The following is a 24,438-nucleotide window of genomic DNA, read 5'->3' as shown; positions in this document are numbered from 1 at the left end:
AAAGAACAAAACAAAACAAAAACCTGAACAAATGTTTTGCCAAACCACACAGCAGAGCAGTGATTCTCAAAGCATCCACTTGCATCAGAATTACCTGGGAGACCTATTTGAAATGCAAATTCCCATTTCCCAGCCCAGACCACTGATCTGAATCTCAGGAGTGGGGTGGCGATGTGAGACTGCATTCTTTTAACTCCTCAGGTGACGCTCTTATTCACTAAAGTTTGAGAATCACTACGATAGTCTGGGAGCCCTTATATGTTCAAGTGTTTCCAAACAAATAGGAGCAGACTGGAAGAAATATGTTCTCTGTAATGCATAACTCATATTCTTTTTAATGTTTTCTTGCAATAGTATATTATTGCTTTTATGAATCAATGAAGTACACTCAAAACTTGAGAACAAAAACATGTGATAATAATGTAAAAGCTCTAATAGAGTATTACATCTTTTTGCTTGTTAAAAGACAGAACGAAACCCTAAACAGCACTCTGGGAAGCCAATCTCAGAGACCAACAATATCCCTTTTTTTAAAACCATAGACTTACGCACTCTTGTGCCTATGGTAAAAATGTATTAGATTATGTAACAACTGCAAATTGTGAAATTGGAATAAGACTTCAATTTGGATGTCAATTTATATTATTTAAGCCAATAATTATTTAAGCATTTAATGGAATCAATACACTTTTTTCACAGGCATGCATAAAAATATGCAAAATAGAATATTTGTCTTTTCACTTAACTTTACAGGTCTTGAAGCTTTCAGAAGAATTTGAGCAATTAAACCATTTTACGGTAGAGAGAAAAACTGCAGCTGCTAATTTAATTACAACTGAAAATATCTGTAAATATCTTGTGTCTAAAGTACCAATTTTGGAAGTAGAGATTCAAAGCCCAAAGGAAGAGAGAGAGGAGCTCTGGTAAATTGAGAAAATCCCATATCACTTTAATTATTTGTGGGGTACATTTTATTTGGCTTGATTATTATAAAAATTTGACATTTATTTCCAAATGATGTACATAGAAAACTTAGTTCTAAGAATTCCCCAGAAAGTTTGTTTTTTGGTATGTTATTACATTTTTAAACTATTTTTCCTGATTTTAAAAATAAATACAGGCTTTTTTAGAAAATCTGGAAAGCATGGAAAAGTATAAGGAGATTATAATAACCCATAATTCCCCCCAGGGAGAGATGTTAACGTCCTAATTTTTCTTTCTTGTCTTTTTTCTGTATACTTACATATATATGTATTTTTTAAATAATTAAGACTATACTTTGCAGAGAGGTTTGTTTTTTGCTATTTTTATTTAACATTATGTCTGATAATTGTTTTGAGAATTTTCTTCCTTCCTTCCTTCCTTTCTTTTTCTTTCTTTCTTCCTTTTTTACTGCTGTTGTTGTTAATCTTGCCCTCTAACTCTTGTATTTCTACTTTTCCACCAAAAGTATCTTACACAGAAACTTTTGAGACTTAGACAAATGCATTACTGTGTTTTGGCACAAGTACTAATAGATGCAATCAAATTTTGTCTGGGCAAAAACCTAGAAATAGATCATCCAATGGAAACAATAGATGTCAGTTTTTACTTATATACCATATTAAAGGATACCTTCTCAGTGAACTGAGAAAATATTGCCTAGGTGTAGCCAAATTTTTATCTTTGTAAATGTTCTAAAATAGAAGAGATTGTTTTGCCAGTTTTGGGCCCCTGAATTTTATGCCCTCTTAAAAACTGGTTTTAAGTTTAGAGTGAGCTCTAAGTCCAAGATTCACAGTCATGAAACTTAGTTGCAGAAGTGGGAAGAGATACTGGAGAGATGGTGGAGAACAGGTGTAATAGTTGTCACAGGAGCAAAGAGCCAAGAAGCCAGGTCACAACATATATGTTTGTTGTATGGGGGAGGAAGTCTAGTTTTGAGCACAAGAATAGTGTTATAGAGCTTTTGAGGGAGATAGTCCAATAACTCTGCATGAGATGAATTGGAGAGGAAAGACAGACCAGTTAATCTGGATATTCGCCCCAGATGAAGAGATAGTAGTCTAGATTAAGTAAGTGGCACTGGAGATGAAATGGCCAATCTGAACACTTTTCAGAGAAAAATTTGACATTAATAATCAAAGCTGACAAAAATCCACTCAGCTGATTTGGGATAATTCGCAGAGAGACTTGCCCCAGGGAGCAAGGCTGTGGCCTTAATTCATTTGGAGGTGGAGAAACTTGCCATGAAGAAGACACTGGACTTCAAGTAAAGAAGTCCTTGCTGCCACCTGTTTCCATGACTTGGTCCAAACTGTTTCCCATCACTGGGACTGAGAAATGAAGTCTACGTATCTGCCATATGTTTTCCTCTCTCCTTTTCTCATAATGTTTCCCTGCTTGCTTATCTTCTGTGCCCTACTTCCCAGCCCCCCTTATCACAGATCCATTACACAATCACATTCAGCAATAAATTGCATATCTACCATGTGCCAGGTACTGTAGGTAGATACTGAAGCTACAAAATAAGACACAGGTCCTATCCTTAGGGTCCATATTGCCTGATGGGGGAAGATAAACAGTTAAACAAGGGAGTATTGGATACTATGGGAGCCCAAAGGAGGGGTTCTGGTCTAGGCTAATGAACCAAAAAATATTCTTAAAGGAAGTGACAAATTAAATTGAGTCCTAAAGTATGAGAATTTAAGGGCCAAGGAAAAAGATGGGAGAATAGTTTTCAGGGGAGATAGACATGTGCAAGAAAAAGCCGATTTGTTTGAGGAGCTAAAAGTGACCTCAGTGCTGCTGTAGCCTAGAGTGTGAAGAGAGGAAATGAGGAAGGAGATGATGAGAATGAGGAGGTAGTCAGGGACCTGACCATGAAAGAACATGAATGTCTGCACTAGGGAGTTTGGACAATAAGAAACTCCTTCAGGGTTTAGTAACATGGGAGAGACACAAACAGATTTGTGCTTTAGGAAAATCACTCTGCCTGCTGTGTGGAAAGTAGATGGTTGGTACCAGAATGAAGGTAGCAAGACCAGTTAGGAGGCTGTTATTGTAATGGTGTTTGTGAGGATGGAGACAAGTGGATGGAATTGAGAGGAGACAGAGTCAACAGGACTCAGGGATTAATGAGTATAGGAAGTGAGGAAGAAGGTACTATAGGCAGAGGTTTGAGTATAAGAACAGGTTAAGGAAGACTTAATTTTCTGGTTTGATGGTGTCAAACCAGAGAGAGGAGTTCAGCTTTTGAGACAGTGACTTCAGAGTGTCTTTGGAACAGCCATGTGTGGATGTTCAACAAACAGTTGGATTTATGGGTTTGGAGTCCTGGGCTGGAGATAAATTTGAGAATCATCAATAAGTAGATGGTAAGATGGATAAGATGTTCCCATATGTTGGTTGATAAAAACACTCAAAGGCAGAAACCTAAGGCAAACCTCTCTATGTGGACAAAAGGAGTGCTCCCAACAGGAAACTGGGACAAAACAGCCAGGGAAGTAGGAGAAAAGTCAGGAGCCTGTGTGTTACAGAAGCCAGGCTGAAGAGTATTTCAAGAAGGAGTAGTCAAGAGTGTCAGGTACTGCCAATGAGTCAAACAAAATAATGGATAAAAAGTGACTACTGAATTTAGCAACAAGAAGGTGGTTGGAGTCTTTAATAAGAGTAGTTCCAATGAAGGACAGAAAACAGATTGTTTCCTAGATCCCAACCCATGGGATGGTGAATGGGAGTGAATTGAGGAGGGCGTGAGAGATGAGGATGTGAAAATGGTGAGTGTAGATAACGCTTTCCAAAAAGTTTGATTGTGAAGAGGAGAAAAGATTATGGAGCCAAGCTAAGAGGAAATTTGTGTATGTTTAAATACTGGTGGGCAAGAGTCCCCAAATGGGCAGGTTTAGGACTCAGAAAATCAGAAAACAGCTAGCCTTAGTCAGGAGGTAGGCCACTTTGTCCATTGTTTCGGGAGGAAGAAAGGGAGGATGGACAGACATCCAAATGGGTTTTTAACTTGACAGGAAACCAAAGGACTTGTTCAGTGGTTTTTGTGTCCTCTGTGAAGCAGGAAGCAAAGTCATCTGCTGAAAGTCGGAGAGGAATAGAAATATCAGAGTTTGCAAGAGAGTGAAAAAGTTTCAAATAATCACTGTGGAGAAAGGAAAAGAAATCTGACTGGGGAGAGCAGGAATGGAAAGGAAAGCTGACTGTGGAGGGTCCAGTCAAGGCCAGAGACCCTGAATTTATGTTTAGCAACATTTAGTATAGACATGAGAAGACTTTTGAATTTATCCAGGGTTGAGGTTCTGCCACAAAAATGGAGTGGAAGGACAATGGGGCAAGAGAATTGAATATTTTATTTGGACAGTGATTAAAATAATGAAATCTAGAGACTCTGCATTGGACAAAGAAGCAAGTAAAGGGAGCTGGACAAGGAATTTAAGGTATTTATGATTGCACTGAGAACAAATTATGTAAAAAGGAAAAGCTGGAATCCAAATGTCTAATTCTAGTACTTCAGAAGTGAAGTGGTTATTGACGATACAACCCTTAGTGTGGTTATGCAAGTAGTTGGCAAAGTGGGAGAGATGACAAGGTAACTGGAAATAAGGAGGATGTGAGATGTCAAGGCATTGGTGGGTGATCTATATGGACCTTGGAATCTTCCAGGATAATGGCAGGACTTGGGGTGAAGAAGAGGCCAGAATGCCATGAGCCAGAATCTTCAACTGAAGAGAAGTAGGAAGTGTCACAGCACACCTAGCATGGTCCCATGCACATAGAAGCTGCTCAATAAGCCAAATTGCTTGATTCTTGTAATACATCTCCTCTACTAGATTTTAAGCTCGTTAAGGTAATGGACTATGTCTTGTTTTTCTGCTGTTTATAGTGCTTTTGTTATAGAGAAATGGAATCTTAGAACAGGAGGAACCTGCAGGAGATCCTCTGAACTAGTGGTTTTCAAACTTCTACCTTCTAAACTTTGAGCTCTCTGGGGAGGGGGGCTCAGAAACTACCTTGGGAGATGAGGGGAGCCTGATGAGTGGGACTGTGAGCCTTCTGCTCCCATTTCAACCGAAGATCCACTCTCAGCTGTTTCATATGTGGGGTTCTATGTAAGATTTTACTTCGAGAAAGGGTCCACAGCTGAGATAAGTTTGAGAACCACTTTATTTAGCTAAGTCTTCTCTTTCCACAGAAGAGGTCTCAGACCAAGAGAACAAAAATGACTCTTTCATTCACAGTCATGCACTTAGCAAGTTATTGGCAGGACTGGGTGAGGTCCCAAGTCTCCTGAGTCAGGAGAAGTTACTACTTTATCCGCTTTGGAAAGGGTATAGTCACAAATGTCCCAATGGCCAGAAGGTGCTGGAACACTTGGTTTCTAAGTCAGTTGTTGTGAAAAAGAGCTTTATGCAGTTAAAAAATTGCTCAGGGCTTTAGTCTCAGTATATGCATAACATGAGGGTGGGATGGGAGGGAGAATGAAGCCCCAGTCTGTCTTGTTCTGGACTGTCTCCAGTGTATAGAATAATACCTGATACATAGTAGATACTCAAAAAATTTTGAATGAATGGAATTCCCACTATTCCCACTATGTACTTGAGGCTGAAGCCAGAGTTGGACTTCCAGTGGCAGCCCCAAACTTACAGAGCTTAGCTGAACTCAGCCTGGGTTTGCTGTATTAGGAAGCTTGGGCCAGAACAGCTGGCAGCTTCCCCTTGACGTTAATGCCTTAATGAGCTTTATTTTTTTCTAATATGCTCTCATTTACCACCTCATTGCATCCTTACTATCTTTATCAAGAATTGTTTGATGAATGTTCAACTTGATTTCCATTTCCAGTTCAATTTCACAGTGAGTTTATATCCATTTCACAAATGTATTTTTCCTCTTCCTTTAAAGAAAGTATTCCTTCCCCAGCCCAATCCATTTAGTGAATAGCCCCTCCATTCACACAGTCGATTAAGCCAAAACTAGGAGTCATCGTTGGTTCCTACCCACTTCTAACCCATCAACGACTCTTGTCAGTTCTACCATGAAAATATAAAATATTTAATCTGTCTATTTCTATCTATATCTCCACTGCCACTACCCTACTCCATGACACTGGTATCACTCACTGGGACTATCACAATACCTTCCTAACTGGCTTCCCTTCTTCTATACCTCTTTCCCAGTCCATTCTCTATAGAACAGCCAAAGTGGTCTTTGAAGAATGCAAATTGAATAATATTACTCCCTCTCTTAAAAACCTCTCAATGGGAGACCTTCAAGATGGCAGAAGAGTAAGACATGGAGATCACCTTCCCCCCCACAAATATATCAGAAGTACATCTACATGTGGAACAACTCATATAGAACACCTACTGAATGCTGGCAGAAGACCTCAGACTTCCCAAAAGGCAAGAAGCTCCCCATGTACCTGGGTAGGGCAAAAGAAAAAAGAAAAAACAGAGACAAAAGAATAGGGACGGGACCTGCACGTCTGGGAGGGAGCTGTGAAGGAGGAAAAGTTTCCACACACTAGGAAACCCCTTCACTGGCGGAGCCGGGGTTGGGGGGTGGGTGGCACGGGGAAGCTTCAGAGCCACAGAGGAGAGCGCAGCAACAGGGATGCAGAGGGCAAAACAGAGAGATTCCCACATGGAGGATCGGTGCCGACCAGCACTCACCAGCTTGAGAGGCTTGTCTGCTCACCTGCCAGGGCGGGTGGGGACTGGGAGCTGAGGCTCAGGCTTTGGAGGTCAGGCCCCAGGGAGAGGACTGGGGTTGGCTGCGTGAACACAGCCTGCAGGGGGCTAGTGCACCACAGCTAGCCAGGAAGGAGTCCAGGAAAAAGTCTGGACCTGCCCAAGAGGCAAGAGACCATTGTTTCGGGGTGTGCGAGGAGAGAGGATTCAGAACACCACCTAAACAAGCTCCAGAGACGGGTGCGAGCCGTGGCTATCAGCACCGACAGGAGAGACAGGCATGAAATGCTAATGCTGCTGCTGCAGCCACCAAGAAGCCTGTGTGCAAGCACAGGTCACTGTCCACACTGCCCCTCCAGGGAGCCTGTGCAGCCCTCCACTGCCCGGGTCCCGTGAACCAGGGACAACTTCCCCGAGAGAACACACGGCGTGCCTCAGGCTGGTGCAACGTCACGCTGGCCTCTGCCGCCACAGGCTCGCCCCACACTTCGTACCCCTCCCTCTCCCTGGCCTGAGTGAGCCAGGGCCCCCTAATCAGCTGCTCCTTTAGCCCCGTCCTTTCTGAGCGAAGAACACATGGCCTCAGGTGACCTACACGCAGAGGAAGGGCCAAATCCAAAGCCGAACCTCAGGAGCCGTGTGAACAAAGAAGAGAAAGGGAAATCTCTCCCAGCAGCCTCAGGAGCAGCGGATTAAATCTCCAGTCAACTTGATGTACCCTGCATCTTTGGAATACCTGAATAGACAACGAATCATCCCAAAATTGAGGAGGTGGACTTTGGCAGCAACGATATATATATTTTTTTCCTTTTTCTCTTTTTGTGAATGTGTATGTGTATGCTTCATTGTGTGATTTTGTCTGTATAGCTTTGCTTTTACCACTTGTCCTAGGGTTCTGTCTGTCTCGTTTTTTCCTTTTGTTTTGTTTTTTTAGTATAGTTCTTAGCACTTGATATCATTGGTGGATTTGTTTTTTAGTTTGGTTGCTCTCTTCTCTCTCTTTTTTCTTTTTTGTATTACTCTTTAATTTTTTTTTTTTTTCCCACGGCATGTGGGATCTTCCCAGACTGGGGCACGAACCCGTGTCCCCTGCATTGGGAGGTGGACTCTCAACCACTGCACCACCAGGAAAGCCCCTACTCTTTAATTTTTAATAATTATTTTTATTTTTTATTTTAATAACTTTATTTTCTTTCTTTCTTCCTTCCTTTCTTCCTTTCTCTCTCTCTCTCTCTCTCTCTCTCTCTCTCTCTCTCTCTCTCTCTCTCTCTCTCTTTCTTTCTTTCTTTCTTTCTTTCTTTCTATCCTTTTCCCTTTTCTTCTGAGCTGTGTAGCTGACAGGGTCCGGGGGCTCCAAATGAGTGTCAGGCCTGTGCCTCTGAGATGGGAGAGCCAAGTACAGGACATTTGGCCACCAGAGACCTCCCAGCTCTGCGTAATACCAAATGGTGAAAGCTCTCCCAGAGATCTTCATCTCAACGCTAAGACCCACCTCCACTCAACCACCAGCAAGTCACCGTGCTGGACACCCTATGCCAAACAACAAGCAAGACAGGAACACAACGGCATGCATTAGCAGAGAGGCTACCTAAAATCATAATAAGGTCACAGACACCCCAAAACACACCACCAGACAGGGACCTGCCCACCAGAAACACAAGATCCAGCCTCATCCACCAGAACATAGGCACTAGTCCCCTCCATCAGGAAGCCTACACAGCACACTGAACCAACCATAGCCACTGGAGACAGACACCAAACACAACAGGAACTACGAACCTGCAGCCTGCGAAATGGATACCCCAAACACAGTAAGCTAAGCAAAATTAGAAGACAGAGAAACACACAGCAGATGAAGGAGCAAGTTAAAAACCCACCAGACCTAACAAATGAAGAGGAAATAGGCATTCTCCCTGAAAAAGAATTCAGAGTAATGACAGTAAAGATGATCCAAAATCTTGTAAATAGAATGGAGAAAATACAAGAAACATTTAACAAAGACCTAGAAGAACTAAAGAGCAAACAAACAATGATGAACAACACAATAAATGATATTAAAAATTCTCTAGAAGGAATCAATAGCAGAATAACTGAGGTGAAGAACGGATAAGTGACCTGGAAGATGAAATAGTGGAAATAACTACTGCAGAGCAGAATAAAGAAAAAAGAATGAAAAGAATTGAGGACAGTCTCAGAGATCTCTTGGACAGCATTAAATGCACCAACATTCGAATTATAGGGGTCCCAGAAAAGGAAGAGAAAAAGAAAGGGACTGAGAAAATATTTGAAGAGATTATAGTTGAAAACTTCCCTCATATGGGAAAGGAAATAGTTAATCAAGTCGAGGAGGTACAGAGAGTCCCATACAGGATAAATCCAAGGAGAAACACACCAAGACACATATTAATCAAACTACCAAAAATTAAGTACAAAGAAAAAATTTTAAAAGCAGCAAGGGAAAAGCAACGTATAATATAAAAGGGAATCCCCATAAGGTTAACAGCTGATCTTTCAACAGAAACTCTGCAAGCCAGCAGGGAGTGGCAGGACAGATTTAAAGTGATGAAAGGGAAAAACCTACAAGAAAGATTATTCTACCCATCCAGGATCTCATTCAGATTTGACAGAGAAATTAAAATCTTTACAGACAAGCAAAAGCTAAGAAAATTAAGCACTACCAAACCAGCTCTACAACAAATGCTAAAGGAACTTCTCAAGGCAGGAAACACAAGAGAAGGAAAAGACCTACAATAACAAACCCAAAACAATTAAGAAAATGGGAATAGGAACATACGTATCGATAATTACCTTAAATGTAAATGCTGCCATCAAAAGACATAGACTGGCTGAACGGATACCAAAAAAGACCCGTATATATGCTGTCTACAAGAGACCTACTTCAGACCTAGGGACACGTACAGACTGAAAGTGAGGGGTTGGAAAAAGATATTCCATGCAAATGCAAATCAAAAGAAAGCTGAAGTAGCAATTCTCATATCAGACAAAATAGACTTTAAAATAAAGACTATTACAAGAGACAAGGACACTACATAATGATCAGGGGCTCAATCCAAGAAGAAGATATAACAATTGTAAATATTTATGCACCCAACATAGGAGCACCTCAGTACATAGGCAAATACTACCAGCCATAAAAGGGGAAATCGACAGTAACACAATCATAGTAGGGGACTTTAACACCCCACTTTCACCAATGGACAGATCATCCAAAATGAAAATAAATAAGGAAACACAAGCTTTAAATGACACATTAAACAAGATGGACTTAATTGATATTTATAGGACATTCCATCCAAAAACAACAGAATAGGGATTCCATGGTGGCACAGTGGTTAAGAATCTGCCTGCCAATGCAGGAGACACGGGTTCGGGCCCTGGTCTGGGAAGATCCCATATGCCGCGGAGCAACTAAGCCTGTGTGCCACAACTACTGAGCCTGCGCTCTAGAGCCTTCGAGCCACAGCAACTGAAGCCTGCGAGCCTAGAGCCCATGCTCCGCAACAAGAGAAGCCACCGCAATAAGAGAAGTCACCGCAATGAGAAGCCCGTGCACCACAACAAAGAGTGGCCGCTGATCACCGCAATGAGAAGAAGGCTGTGCACAGCAATGAAGACCCAATGCAGCCAAAAATAAATAAATTTATAAAAAACAAAAACAAAAACAACAGAATACACTTTCTTCTCAAGTTCTCATGGAACATTCTCCAGGATAGGTCATATCTTGGGTCACAAATCAAGCCTTGGTAAATTTAAGAAAATTGAAATCATATCAAGTATCTTTTCTGACCACAAGGCTATGAGACTAGGTATCAATTACAGGAAAAAAAATCTGTAAAAACTACAAACACATGGAGGCTAAACAATACACTACTTAATAATCAAGAGATCGCTGAAGAAATCAGAGAGGAAATCAAGAAATACCTAGAAACAAATGACAATGAAAACATGATGGCCCAAAACCTATGGGATGCAGCAAAAGCAGTTCTAAGAGAGAAGTTTATAGCAATACAGTCCTACCTCAAGAAACAAGAAACATCTCAAATAAACAACATAACCTTACACCTAAAGCAATTAGAGAAAGAAGAACAAAAATCCCCAAAGTTAGCAGAAGGAAAGAAATCATAAAGACACAGCAGAAACAAATGAAAAAGAAATGCAGCAGACGATAGCAAACATCAATAAAACTAAAAGCTGGTTCTTTGAGAAGATAAACAAAATTGATAAACCATTAGCCAGACTCATCAAAAAAAAAGGGAGAAGCTTCAAATCAGTAGAATTAGAAGTGAAAAAGGAGAGTAAAAACTGACACTGCAGAAATACAAAGGATCATGAGAGATTACTACAAGCAACTATATGCCAATAAAATGGACAACCTAGAAGAAATGGACAAATTCTTAGAGAAACGCAACCTTCCAAGACTGTACCAGGAAGAAATAGAAAATATAAATAGACGAATCACAAGCACTGAAATTCAGACTGTGATTAAAATCTTCCAACAAACAGAAGCCCAGGATCAGATGGCTTCACAGGTGAATTCTATCAAACAGTTAGAGAAGAGCTAACACCTATCCTTCTCAAACTCTTCCAAAATATAGCAGAGGGAGGAACACTCCCAAACTCATTCTACAAGGCCACCATCACCCTGATAGCAAAACCAGACAAAGATTTCACAAAGAAAGAAAACTACAGGCCAATATCACTGATGAACATAGATGCAAAAATCCTGAACAAAATACTAGTAAACAGAACCCAACAGCACATTAAAAGGATCATACACCACGATCAAGTGGGGTTTATCCCAGGAATGCAAGGATTCTTCAATATACACAAATCAATCAATGTGATACACCATATTAACAAATTGAAGGAGAAAAACCATATGATCATGTCAATAGATGCAGAAAATCTTTCAACAAAATTCAACAGCCATTTATCATAAAACACCTCAAGAAAGTAGGCATAAAAGGAACTTTCCTCAACATAATAAAGGCCATATATGACAAACCCACAGCCAACATCATTCTCAATGGTGAAAAACTGAAACCATTTCCACTAAGATCAGGAACAAGAGAAGTTTGCCCACTCTCACCACTATTATTCAATAGGTTTGGAAGTCTTAGCCACAGCAATTAGAGAAGAAAAAGAAATAAAAGGAGGGCTTCCCTGGTGGCACAGTGGTTGAGAGTTCGCCTGCCGATGCAGGGGACACAGGTTCGTGCCCCAGTCCAGGAAGATCCCACATGCCACAGAGCGGCTGCGCCCGTGAGCCATGGCCACTGAGCCTGCACGTCCGCAGCCTGGGCTCCACAACGGGAGAGGCCACAACAGTGAGAAGCCTGCGTACCGTGAAACAAAACAAAACAAAACAAAAGAAATAAAAGGAATCCAAATCGGAAAAGAAGAAGTAAAGCTGTCACTGTTTCCAGATGACATACTATATAGAGAGAATCCTAAAGATGCTACCAGAAAATTACTAGAGCTAATCAATGAATTTGGTAAAGTAGCAGGGTACAAAATTATTGCATAGAAATCTGTTGCATTCCTATACACTAATGATGAAAAATCTGAAAGAGAAATTAAGGAAACACTCCCATTCACCATTGCAACAAAAAGAATAAAATACCTAGGAATAAACCTACCTAAGGAGACAAAAGACCTGTATTCAGAAAACTATAAGACACTGATGAAAGAAATTAACGATGATACAAGCAGAGAGATATACCATGTTCTTGGATTGGAAGGATCAACATTGTGAAAATGACTATACTATCCAAAGCAATCTACAGATTCAATGCAATCCCTATGAAACTACCAATGACATTTATCACAGAACTAGAACAAAAAATTTCACAATTTGTATGGAAGCACAAAAGACCCTGAATAGCCAAAGCAATCCTGAGGAAGAAAAACAGAGCTGGAGGTATTAGGCTGACTTCAGGCTATACTCCAAAGCTACAGTAATCAAGACAGTATGGTACTGGCACAAAAACAGAAATAAAAACAGAAATATAGATCAGCAGAGCAGGATATAAACATATGGTCACCTTATCTTTGATAAAGGAGGCAAGAATATACAATGGAGAAAAGATAGCCTCTTCAATAAGTGGTGCTGGGAAAACTGGACAGCTACATGTAAAAGAATGAATTTAGAACACTCCCTAACACCACACACAAAAATAAACTCAAAATGGGTTAAAGACCTAAATGTAAGGTCAGACACTATAAAACTCTTAGAGGAAAACATAGGCAGAACACTCTATGACATAAATCACAGCAAGATCCTTTTTGACCCATCTCATAGAGAAATGGAAATAAAAACAAAAATAGGGCCTCCCTGGTAGCACAGTGGTTGAGAGTCTGCCTGCCGATGCAGGGGACATGGGTTCGTGCCCCAGTCCGGGAAGATCCCACATGCTGCGGAGCGGCTGGGCCTGTAAGCCATGGCCGCTGAGCCTGTGTGTCCGGAGCCTGTGCTCCGCAATGGGAGAGGCCACAGCAGTGAGAGGGCCACGTACCGCAAAAAAAATAAAAAGAAAAAGAAAATAAATAAACAAATGGGACCTGATGAAACTTAAAGCTTTTGCACGGCAAAGGAAACCATAAACAAGATGAAAAGACAACTCTCAGAATGGGAGAAATTATTTGCAAATGAAGCAACTGACAAAGGATTAATCTACAAAATTTCTAAGCAGCTCATGTAGCTCAATATCAAAAAAACAACCCAATCCAAAAATGGGCAGAAGAGCTAAATATACAATAGATATACAGATTGCCAACAAACACATGAAAGAATGCTCAACATCACTAATCATTATAGAAATGCAAATCAAAACTACAATGAGGTATCACCTCACACCAGTCAGAATGGCCATCATCAAAAAATCTACAAACAGTAAACGCTGGAGAGGGTGTGGAGAAAATGGAACCCTCTTGCACTGTTGGTGGGAATGTAAATTGATACAACCAGTATGGAGAACAGGGTGGAGGTTCCTTAAAAAACTAAAAATAGAACTACCATACGACCCAGCAATCCCACTACTGGGCATATACACTGAGAAAACCATAATTCAAAAAGAGTCATGTACCCCAATGTTCATTGCAGCTCTGTTTACAATAGCCGGGACATGGAAGCAACCTAAGTGTCCATCGACAGATGAATGGATAAAGAAGATGTGGCACATATACCCAATGGAATTTTCCTCAGCCATAAAAAGAAGTGAAATTGAGTTATTTGTAGTGAGGTGGATGGACCTAGAGTCTGTCATACAGAAGGAAGTAAGTCAGAAAGAGAAAAACAAATACTGTATGCTAACACATATATATGGAATCTAAAGAAAAAAAATGTTTATGAAGATCCTATGGACAGAACAGGAATAAAGACTCAGACACTGAGGCTGGACTTGAGGACATGGGGAGGGGTAAGGGTAAGCTGGGACAAAGTGAGAGAGTGGCATGGACTTTTATATACCACCAAATGTAGAATAGATAACTAGTAGGAAGCAGCCACATAACACAGGGAGGTCAGCTCAGTACTTTGTGACCACATAGAGGGTGGGTTAGGGAGAGTGGGAGGGAGATGCAGGAGGGAGGAGATATGGGGATATATGTACATGTATAGCTGATTCACTATGTTATAAAGCACAAACTAACACACCATTGTAAAGCAATTATACTCCAACAAAGATGTTAAAAACAAAAAAACCTCTGAATGGCTTCTTAATGCACTTAAAATCCAAACTTTTACCATGACCTCTAATGCCCTCTGCAACTTGGCCTCTGCCTGCCTCTCCAATTTCATCATTGTGCCATTCATGTACAATGTCTTGTTTATCATACAGTCTTTCAGATCCTCTAACCCTTCAAGCACTTTCCCTCTTTAGGAACTTTGTACTGAAAAGTTCCCTTGTCCAGAATGCTCCTCCGCCAGCTTTCCATGTGGCTAACTCCTTCCTACCTTTTCAGAGAGGCAATCAGTAACTGCCACGTTAGGGAAAATCCTACATCCTGCTCTAGCATGTCACCTTGTTTAGAGGTGACTTATCATGATCTGTAATTATCTTGTTTATTGTTTGTCCTCATATTCCTCCTCTGTGTGTTCTATGAGAGCATGGACCTGGCTGTCTTGGTCACCATTGAGTCCTTAACGCATAGAACAGTGCTTGGCGTATAAGTGATATTTGGTAAATATTTGTTGAATTAATTAACATTTTTTTCCCTTTCCTCTCTGAAAACAGAGTTCTATCACTAGCCACTCTTCTGTTCTACTAGGCTTTAGTTTTAATTGTACCTTGTCCTTGTAGGTTATCAAAATGCCTTCACATTTTACTTCTTAAGATCCCAGAAATCTTATGAGTAGGGCAAGGCCACTTTACAAATGAAGAGGCTGAGACTCTGAGAGATTTTGCCTTGTCAAACGTTGCATAAATAATAGGTGGAAGATCCAGGACGAGAACCCATGGCTTCTACTATTATAGTCTCTTTCTTGAATCTCTGTACAGGTTAAGACTGCTATGTATCTGGGTTACTAGAAAAGGAACGGAATAATCATGCTGCCTAGGCACCTCCTACTAGTTGAAGACTGGTGACAATTACAAAATTATAGAATGATATAAAAATAACAGAGGGGGTGAGTTTCAGTCAGAACTCGGTAAATAAAGATTAAGAGCTACGTTAGAGGGGAGAAGAAATTTGAGAGTCATGGTGGGTTCTCTAGTCCGTAAGGTGTAGGTATACTGACTACAGGGCGTGTTCTCAGTTCCATGTTATTTTTGGCTAGTGGTCTACTTTTGCCCATGCAACTTTTACATTATTATTATTATCATCATCATATAAAATTAATAATAAAGTAATACATAGTTATATATATTACTTTTAAAAATCTGTTCAGTTTGCCTTTGGTTTCTAAGTCACATTTTCTCTTATACCTTTTGAAAGGATAAAGCCTGTTCTTTTTGGAGAGCATTTATTTTAACGAATTTCATCCTAATATATTAAGATCACTTTAAATTAAATTACTACATTCTAAAGTATTGCTAATTCTCCTTAATTAACTAATTTATATGAATGCAGTTCATTTATCCAGACCATTAGTAAAGATGTAAAATGACGTTAGCCCAGGATTATCCCCTGGAGAGCCCTGCTCATCATTCCCTCCAAGCCAAAGAAGACTCACTGACTGCCCTGCTCTAAATATGGGTTTACAGGTACATCTCATTTACCCACCTAAGAGGAGGACCATTTAAACTTTAAACTATGGAAACATAATGAAGGCTACTTCTCTTCTCCTATGACTACATGGCCACTATGCAACTATAGGAGGAAATTATATTAGGTCTGGCTAAATTTACTCTTTATAAAGTAATTCAACCCTCTAATTGTGACAAATCAAGCACCTTCATAGCTATAAACTTACATGACCAGTTTATAGATTTTTTATTTTTTAAAGTAAACTTTCTATTTTTGATATAATTGTAGATTCACATGCAGTTATAAAAAATAATAGAGATCCCATGTATCATTTACTGGTTTTCCCCAATGGTAACCTCTTGTAAAACTGTAGTACAGTATCATAACATGGATATTGACATGGATACAGTCAAGATACAGAACATTTCCATCACCACAAGGATTCCTCATGTTGCCCTTTTATAGCTACCCCCACTTCCTTCCCACTTCACCCCCTCCTTAACCCCTGGTGCTGTTCTATTCTAACTAGTCTATTCTCCATTTCTAAAAGTTTTTCATTTCAATGATGTTATATAAATGTATGCATACAATAATTAACATTTTAGGGTTGACTTTTTTCACTTAACATAATTCTCTGGAGATTCATCTAGGTTATTATGAGTATCAGTAGTTGGATACTTTTCATTGCTGTGTAGTATTACATGGTATGGATATACCATAGGTTTTTTTTAACCATTCATCCATTGAAGGATACCTGGGTTATTTCCAGTTCTGGCTATTATGAATAAAGCTGCTGTAAACATTCAAGCTTTTATGTGGACATAATTATTCATTTCTCTGGGATAAATCCCCAGGAGTGCAATTTTGGGTAACCTGGTACTTGCATATTTAATTTTAGTTAGTTGTGTTTTGTTTTGTTTTTTAAGAAATTGCCAAACTGTTTTCCAGAGTGACTATATCATTTTACTTTCCCACCAGCAGTGTATGAGTGATCCAGTTTTTCTGTATCCTCACTAGCATTTGGTGTTATCACTTTTAATATCTTTTGCCTATTTTCTAATTGGATTTGTTTTTTAATGTTAAATTTTGAGAGTTCTTTATAAAGTCTAGATACTTGTCCTTTGTCGGCTCTGTGACTTGCAAGTATTTTTCCCAGTCTATAGCTTGTCTTTTCATCCTCTTAACAAGGTTTTATCAGAGCAAAAAGCAATTTAATTTTGATTAGGTATCAGTTTTTCCTTTTATGGATCATACTTTTGATGTTAAATCTAAGAATTAGTTTCTCAACCTTAAATCTTGAATATTTTCTCCTATGTTTCATAGTTTTGCATTTAAGCCCATGATCTATTTTGAGTTAATTTTTGTATGTGGTATGAAACTTAGATAGGATTCTCTTTTTTTGCCTATAGATATTCAATTGCTTTAGCATCATTTCTTGAACAGGCTGTCTTTCTTCCATGGAATTGCTTTTGCACCTGTGACAAAAATGAGTTAGGCATTGTGAGTTTCTGCTTCTGGGTTCTCTAATTCTATTCCATTGATCTATGTGTCTAGCCACTAATATCATACAATCTTGACTGCTGTAGCTGTATAATATAGTTTTGAAATTGGATAGACTGATTCCACTTTATTCTTTTTCAAAATTGTTTAGCTATCTAGTTCCTTTGCCTTTACATATAATGTTAGAATAATCTTGTCTGTAGCTACAAAAAATCTTGCTGGAATTTTGATATGAATTATTTTAAATCTGTATATAAATTTAGGGAGAACTGACATCTTTTCCTATGTAGAATCGTCCAATCCATGGACACAGTATGTCCTACATTTATTTAGATATTCTTTTATTTCTTTCACCAGCATATTATAGTTTTCAGCAGACAAGACCTATACATGTTTTGTTGATGTACACTAAGTATTTCATTTTTCTGAGCAATTATAAATGGTGTTGTATTTTAAATTTCAGTGTCTATGTGTTCATTGCTAATATACAGAAATACAATTATTTATCTTGCATCCTGTGACATTTCTGAACTTGCTTATCTGTTTTAGGCTCTTTTTTATTTTTTTAAATGTTTCTTGGGATTTTCTACATAGACAATCATATCATCTGAAAATCATGCAATTTCAGATTCTTTCATCTTTTCCAATCTGTATGCCTTTTACTTCCTTTTTTGTCTAATTGCACTAGCTAGAACTTCCAGCAATATGTTGAATAAAACTAATGAATGTGAATATCTTTGTCTTGTTTCCAATCTTATCAGGAAGGCTTTCAGTTTTCACCATTAATACAATATTAGCTGTTTGGTTTTTGTCAAATTGAAGAAGTTTCTCTCTATTTCTGTTTTTCTAAGGTTTTATCATAAATGAGTATACATTTTATCAAATGGTTTTTCAGTATCAATTGATATAGCTGATTTTCTATCTAGTTGTTCTATCAGTATTTGAGAGGGCTGTTGAAGTCTCCAACTATAATTGTGGATTTGTCTATTTCTCCTTTCAGTTATTCAGTTTTTACTCCAAATACTTTACAGCTGTGTTGTTTGGTGCATACACATTTAGGATTGCTATGTCTTCTTGGTGAATTGACCCTTTTATCATTATATAATGTCCTTCTCTTTTTCTTTCTTTTAATTTTCTTATTTCTGAAGTCTACTTTATCAGATATTAATATAGATTCTCTTGCTTTATTTTTATTAATATTTGCATGATATGCCCTTTTCATCCATTTTTGCCTTCACCCTGCTTATATTATTATATTTGAAATGAGTTTTTGTAAATGGCATTTAGTTAGGTCTTGTTTTTTAATCCACTCTGCCAATCTCTGTCTTTTGATTGGTGTGTTTGGCCAAATTACCATTAATGTAATTATTGGTATATTAGAACTTAAGTTTGCTATTTTAAAAATATTTATTTATTTGGCTGCATTGGGTCTTAGTTGCGGCATGCGGGATCGTTGTTGCAGCATGTCGGATCTTTCGTTGCGGCATGTGGGTTTCTCTCTACTTGTGGTGTGTGGGCTCTAGAGCTTGCAGGCTCAATAGCCCCACAGCATATGGGATCTTAGTTCCCCAACCAGGGGTCGCACCTGCATCCTCTGCATTGGAAAGTGGATTCTTAACCACTGGACCACCAGGGAAGTCCCAGTTTGCTATTTTTTCATTTTTGATTTTCTATTTGTTCTCTCTGTTATTTGCATCTGTTTTCTGTTTTATGCCTTCCTGTGGGTTATATGAACACTTTCTAATAATTCCATTTTGATTCTTCTATAATGTTTTTGAGTGTGCTTCTTTTTATAGCTTTACAGTGATTGCTCTAGGCATTACTTTTTACACACACACACACACACACACACACACATTTTACCAGTTTGAATGAAATGTAGAAACCTTACCTCCCTTTATGTCCCTTTACCCTCCCCAATTTGTCTTAAAATTTTTCTCTACACATATTTAGAACCACATCAAACAGTACTATATTTTTGCTTCAACCATCATACAGAATTTAGGAAACTCAAAAGGAGAAGTAAAATGTATTTATCCAGATTTTTACTCTTTCTGTCCTTCCTTCCTGATGTTCCAGTATGCCTCCTTTTATCATTTCCTATGTGTATAGAGAATTTCCTTTAGCCATTCTTTTAGAGTAGTTCTGCTAGTGGCATATTCTCTTGATTTTTCTTCATCTGTGAACGTCTTGATTTCCTCTTCATTCCTGAAGAATATTTTCACTGGGTATAGGACTCTATAGGACTCTAGGTTGACAGTTCTTTTCTTTCAGCATATGAAAAATGTTATGCCACTTCCTTCTGATCTCTGTAGTTTCTGATGAGAAGTCAGCTGTCATTTGAATTGTTTTTCCCTTTCTGTAATGTAATGTTTCTCTCTTGCTGCTTTCAAGGTTTTTTTATTTGTCTTTAGTTTTCAGAAATTTGACTGTGATGTTTTTTGGTATGGTTTTCTTTAGGTTTATCCTGTTTGGAGCTCACTCAGCTTCTTGAATCTGTATGTTTATGTCTTTTGGGAAGGTTGTAGCCATTATTTCTTCATGTACTTTTTCTGTCCTGCCTATTCTCCTTTCCTTCCGGGATCCATAACAAAAGCATTAGATCTTTTATTATAGCCCCACAGTTCCCAGAGGCACTGTTTTTTTGTTTTTTGTTTTGTTTTGTTTTGTTTTTTTCGTTTTTCCCCAGTCTATTTTCTCTCTGTTTTTCAGATTGGGTAATTTCTATTCTTCTGTCTTCAGGCTCACTGATTCTTTTGTCAGTCCTCTCCATTCTGCTATAGATTCTATCCGTTGAGTTTTAAAATTCTGTTTATTGTATTTTTCAATTCTAAAATTTCCATTTTGTTCTTTCTTATATCTTCTATTTCTTTGCTGAGACTCTAGTTCTGAGACTTTCTATTTTCTCATTTGTTTCAAATGTGTTCATAATTGCTCATTGAATTATTTTTATGATGTCTGATTTCAAATATTTGTTAAATAATTCTGTCATCATGATTTTGTCATCTAATTGTTGCCTTTTCTCATTCAAGTTGAGATTCCTGGTTCTTGGTATGATGAGTAATTTTAGATTGAAATCTGAATATTTGGGGTATTATGTTATAAAACTCTAGGTCTTGTTTTAACCTTCTATTTAGCTGGCTTCTTGTGATACCACTCTGGCAGGGTATGTGGAGGGGGGTGCTCTCTACCCCAGATTGGGGTAGAAGTCCAGGTTCCCCACTCAGCATCCATGGACATCCAAGGAAAGAGGGGCTCCTCATTACTGCTGGTCATGGTGGGAGTTCCTACTCCGCACTAGGTCTGTGCTTGGACTGCTCTGACTGTGATGGTGAAGGATGCCTTGTTACTGCTCTCTACTTGGCCTCCATGATATCATGAGCAGGGCAGTGGTAAAAGTCCTGACTCTCCACTAGGCCTCCTCTGAAACTACCCCGGTAAAGAGAAGGGTATCTCCTTACTGCCAGGTGGGGGTGGAAGTCCATACTCCCCATGTCTGGTACTGCCTGGCAGGGATGAAAGTCCCTCCTCCCCACTGGCCTCTGACACTACCTGCAGCAGGGGAGTTGTGCCTCATTTTCCTGGTGAAAGTGGAAATGTGGGCTCCCAGTTTGACCTTTGCTGACATGAGTGGGGTGGAGCCACAGTTTTTTCTATGGCGTTTGGCTGGAATAAAGTGCGTAATGTCTGAAAGTTTTCTTTCTTGCTTGGTTGTCCTTTTCTTGGTCCTCTGTATAGAGTAAAAAGCCTTTTGTCTATGCTTGGTGTTGTCTAGGTTGCCAGCTTCTTCAGCTTTAAGTCTAGGATATATGAGGCTACAAGAAAACCTAGGAAACCACAACCATGTGGTTCTTCAGGTCCTGAGTTACCTAGCTGATCTGACTTCTTTCTATCTTTCAGAGTCTTCTTATGTTTGTTTTATATATAATGTCCAGGGTTTTTAGTTGTACTTGGTAGGAGAAATAGGGAAAAGTATGTCTACTTTATCTTCCTGAATGCAGAAATGAGTTTTCCCATTTAAAAAAAATAATAGGTGTATGTTTGCATTTTCCCAGTCTTCAAGTATATCTAGCTTCCATTGGGCGTAGGACAAGGAAAAGAGTTTATGGAGGATGGAAAGAATCGTTATTTTATCAGAAATTTATTTTTAAAGCATTTTACTTTTTATCTCATGTTTTTAATCATTTAAATATATTACCTCTAAAAAACTGCTGAGTTCACAATAAAATATTTAATTCATTTTTATACAGTGTTAAAGGAATTTTAGGGCTTCCCTGGTGGCGCAGTGGTTGAGAGTCCGCCTGCCGATGCAGGGGACACAGGTTCGTGCCCCGGTCCGGGAAGATCCCACGTGCCGCGGAGCGGCTGGGCCTGTGAGCCATGGCCGCTGAGCCTGCGCGTCCGGAGCCTCTGCTCCGCAACGGGAGAGGCCACAACAGCGAGAGGCCCGTGTAATGCCGAAAAAAAAAAAAAAAAAAGGAATTTTAAAAGGGAAAAAACTCCATAGACACAATTTTTCCTGTGTTCCTTTCCAGTTTTTTCTATATTTACATTTCCCATAGTATGTGTTATGTTTATACACATATATATATACATATATATTATTTATTGTTCCACCATCTTACTTTAATAAGTATTTAATGTTGATGAATAGTCTTCATACCACTTTCAATTTGGTTTATCTTTAATCCTCTTAGCCATTTCTGTGTCTCCATTTAATCACTATTTTGAATACCATGCTTCTGAGCATTATTTTATAATCAGCTTTTTTCTTCTTGTCAGTTATTTTATTTCAGTAAATTCATTGGTATGCAATTATTCAGTCAAAAGATCTGAACACTTTTATGGCTCTTCATCTGTATTGCCAAACTGCCTTCTTGAAGAATTTGAGCACCAACTATAATTTGTGAAGCATCCTGTGCTAGGCCCCACAGTACCTGGAACAAATTTAAGATTAAGGGAATAAAAATAAAATAAGCATACTTGTGTTCACTGTACTTTTCATTCATACTCTCTAACTGTGAAAGGTACATTCCCTCCCCTTGGCTTCTATGTCTTACAGCCTTTTAGTTTTCCTCCTCCCTCTCTGGCTTCTGAGTCTCCTCTTCAGGCCTCTTCCCTCTGCTTGTTCCTCACAAGTCTTTAGGCTTCTGTCCAGAATGATCCTCCTCCTCTTACTTTCCCGCTTCTCCCTGGCTCATCTTATCTAATCCCAAGGTTTCTGCTCACATTCCTCTGTATCTGTGTCTTCACCCCAGGCATGTCTCCAGTCTATACCTATATTCCCCCTTCTTGGGCTACCATCCACTTGCCCATTTGCCCCAGTCAGAAATCCAGGTGTCACTCATTATTCCTTTTTCTCCCTCACCTGCCACATCCAGCAAATGACAGATCCTATCAATATTGCCTTCTAAATATCTCTAGAATCCATTCCTCCTTTCCATTCCCACCATCCTATTCTAGTCACCGTTGTTTAGTACGCAGATCACAACAATCTCTCAACTGGTTTCCCTGCCACACAGATTACAAATGATGTTTCTAAAGCACACTCTCTCTTTTGCCTCTGGGCTTTTACCTATCTTATTTATTAAGTCATCCAACAACTCACCCTCCAACATATACACACACAAGCAAGTATGCACACATCCCTACCTTTACATTTGCCTAGCTTGTGCGTACTCATCCATCAGGCCTCAGATTACTTACTACTAACTTAATATAATCACTTGTTAACTTATCCTTATTTTTCACTAAATTGTAAGCTCCTTAGGGACAGGGATTATGTCCTATTGTAGCACTAGTGCCTGCCAAAGTGCCTGGCGCTTATTGAGTGATTTTTAGAAAATCTTTATAAGCTGTATCTGCCCAATGCCATACTAAAAGTTGAAAAAGTGAAAAACTCACTTAAACTGGTTGTTTGTCTATACCTGTAGACAAAAATCTATGACGGGTCATTTCCCTGAATATGAGTAAAAACGATATGACTCATTTGTTTTTAAAGTTTATTTCCAAGAATAAGATAACTGCTCTGCTATAGAATTCAAGTTGAAAATCTTGCTCACAGCACTTTCTTTACTGGTAGGTATTTTCCCTCCATATTCTGCTAGTATAATGAGCATTTTGATAGTCTTTTGTTATTATATTTGTGCTAAGTCCTGAATTAGGAGAAAGTAAGCAGAAGGAAATTCCAGAGGAGGCAGTAAAGGAGGGCACTTTTCCAAGAGAGGGACAGAAGGAGGAGGACTCACAGCAGAAACAAGATATGAAAGGTGAAGAACAGCAGTTGACCTTGAAGCCTGAGGAAGTCGTGAGGCTCAGAGAGGAGCTGAGCTGTATGAGTCAGAGCCTCCTTCAGTCTCAGAGCTCTGGGGATAGCTCAGATGACAGTAGCGTCCAGGTAGGTGTTATATAAACACGTGGTCTGACTGGCTCCATTTCCTCTGATCAGCTGTGGTTAGAGGCTTAATTTTTATATCACTATTAATGTATATTTGTTGAGCAATATCATAACCATGGCCCGAATGTTAATAAAGTAGCAACCAAAATCTCAGCTAAGCCCATCAGTTGATATATTTTATTATAAAGTGTTCAGCGGGAAGGAATGCTGATTGATTGTCAGTGTCTGCCCTGGGCAGGTGGGACAGAGAATGGCAGGATTTGTGCCGCATTTTCTGTTCCTGGTACCTAGGCTCAATATACAAAATACATAGTTTGCAGGGGAAAAGGCCACAGACTTGGAATTGTTTTAAATATGGCTATTGCTATTTACTAGAAATCTGCCTGCAGGAGAAATAAAAGGAGTGACTACACCCCAGTTCTTTTACCTCAATTTTATTGGTTCCCTCTTGTACAAATTAAGATTTCCCGGGCTTCCCTGGTGGCGCAGGGGTTGAGAGTCCGCCTGCTGATGCAGGGGACACGGGTTCGTGCCCCGGTCTGGGAAGATCCCACATGCCGCGGAGCGGCTGGGCCCGTGAGCCATGGCCACTGAGCCTGCGCATCCGGAGCCTGTGCTCTGCAATGGGAGAGGCCACAACAGTGAGAGGCCCGCGTA

The 24,438-nt window shown here is 39.3% G+C and overlaps 1 protein-coding gene across 1 annotated transcript in view; it reads left to right on the top strand.

The window, feature by feature from the left end:
- Positions 1-24,438, top strand: part of CCDC30 (coiled-coil domain containing 30) — a 90,888-nt gene that overhangs the window by 6,081 nt on the left and 60,369 nt on the right. The window contains exons 3-4 of the mRNA XM_007453026.1: positions 754-923; positions 23,538-23,781. Of these exons, the coding sequence (XP_007453088.1) occupies positions 754-923; positions 23,538-23,781 (414 nt within the window). The remainder of the gene's footprint in view (positions 1-753; positions 924-23,537; positions 23,782-24,438) is intronic.

The sequence above is a fragment of the Lipotes vexillifer genome, unplaced genomic scaffold (genome assembly GCF_000442215.2).
Source record: "Lipotes vexillifer unplaced genomic scaffold, Lipotes_vexillifer_v1.1 scaffold683, whole genome shotgun sequence".
NCBI classification, from domain to species: domain Eukaryota; kingdom Metazoa; phylum Chordata; class Mammalia; order Artiodactyla; family Lipotidae; genus Lipotes; species Lipotes vexillifer.
This window is presented reverse-complemented; position numbering and strand designations above follow the sequence as displayed.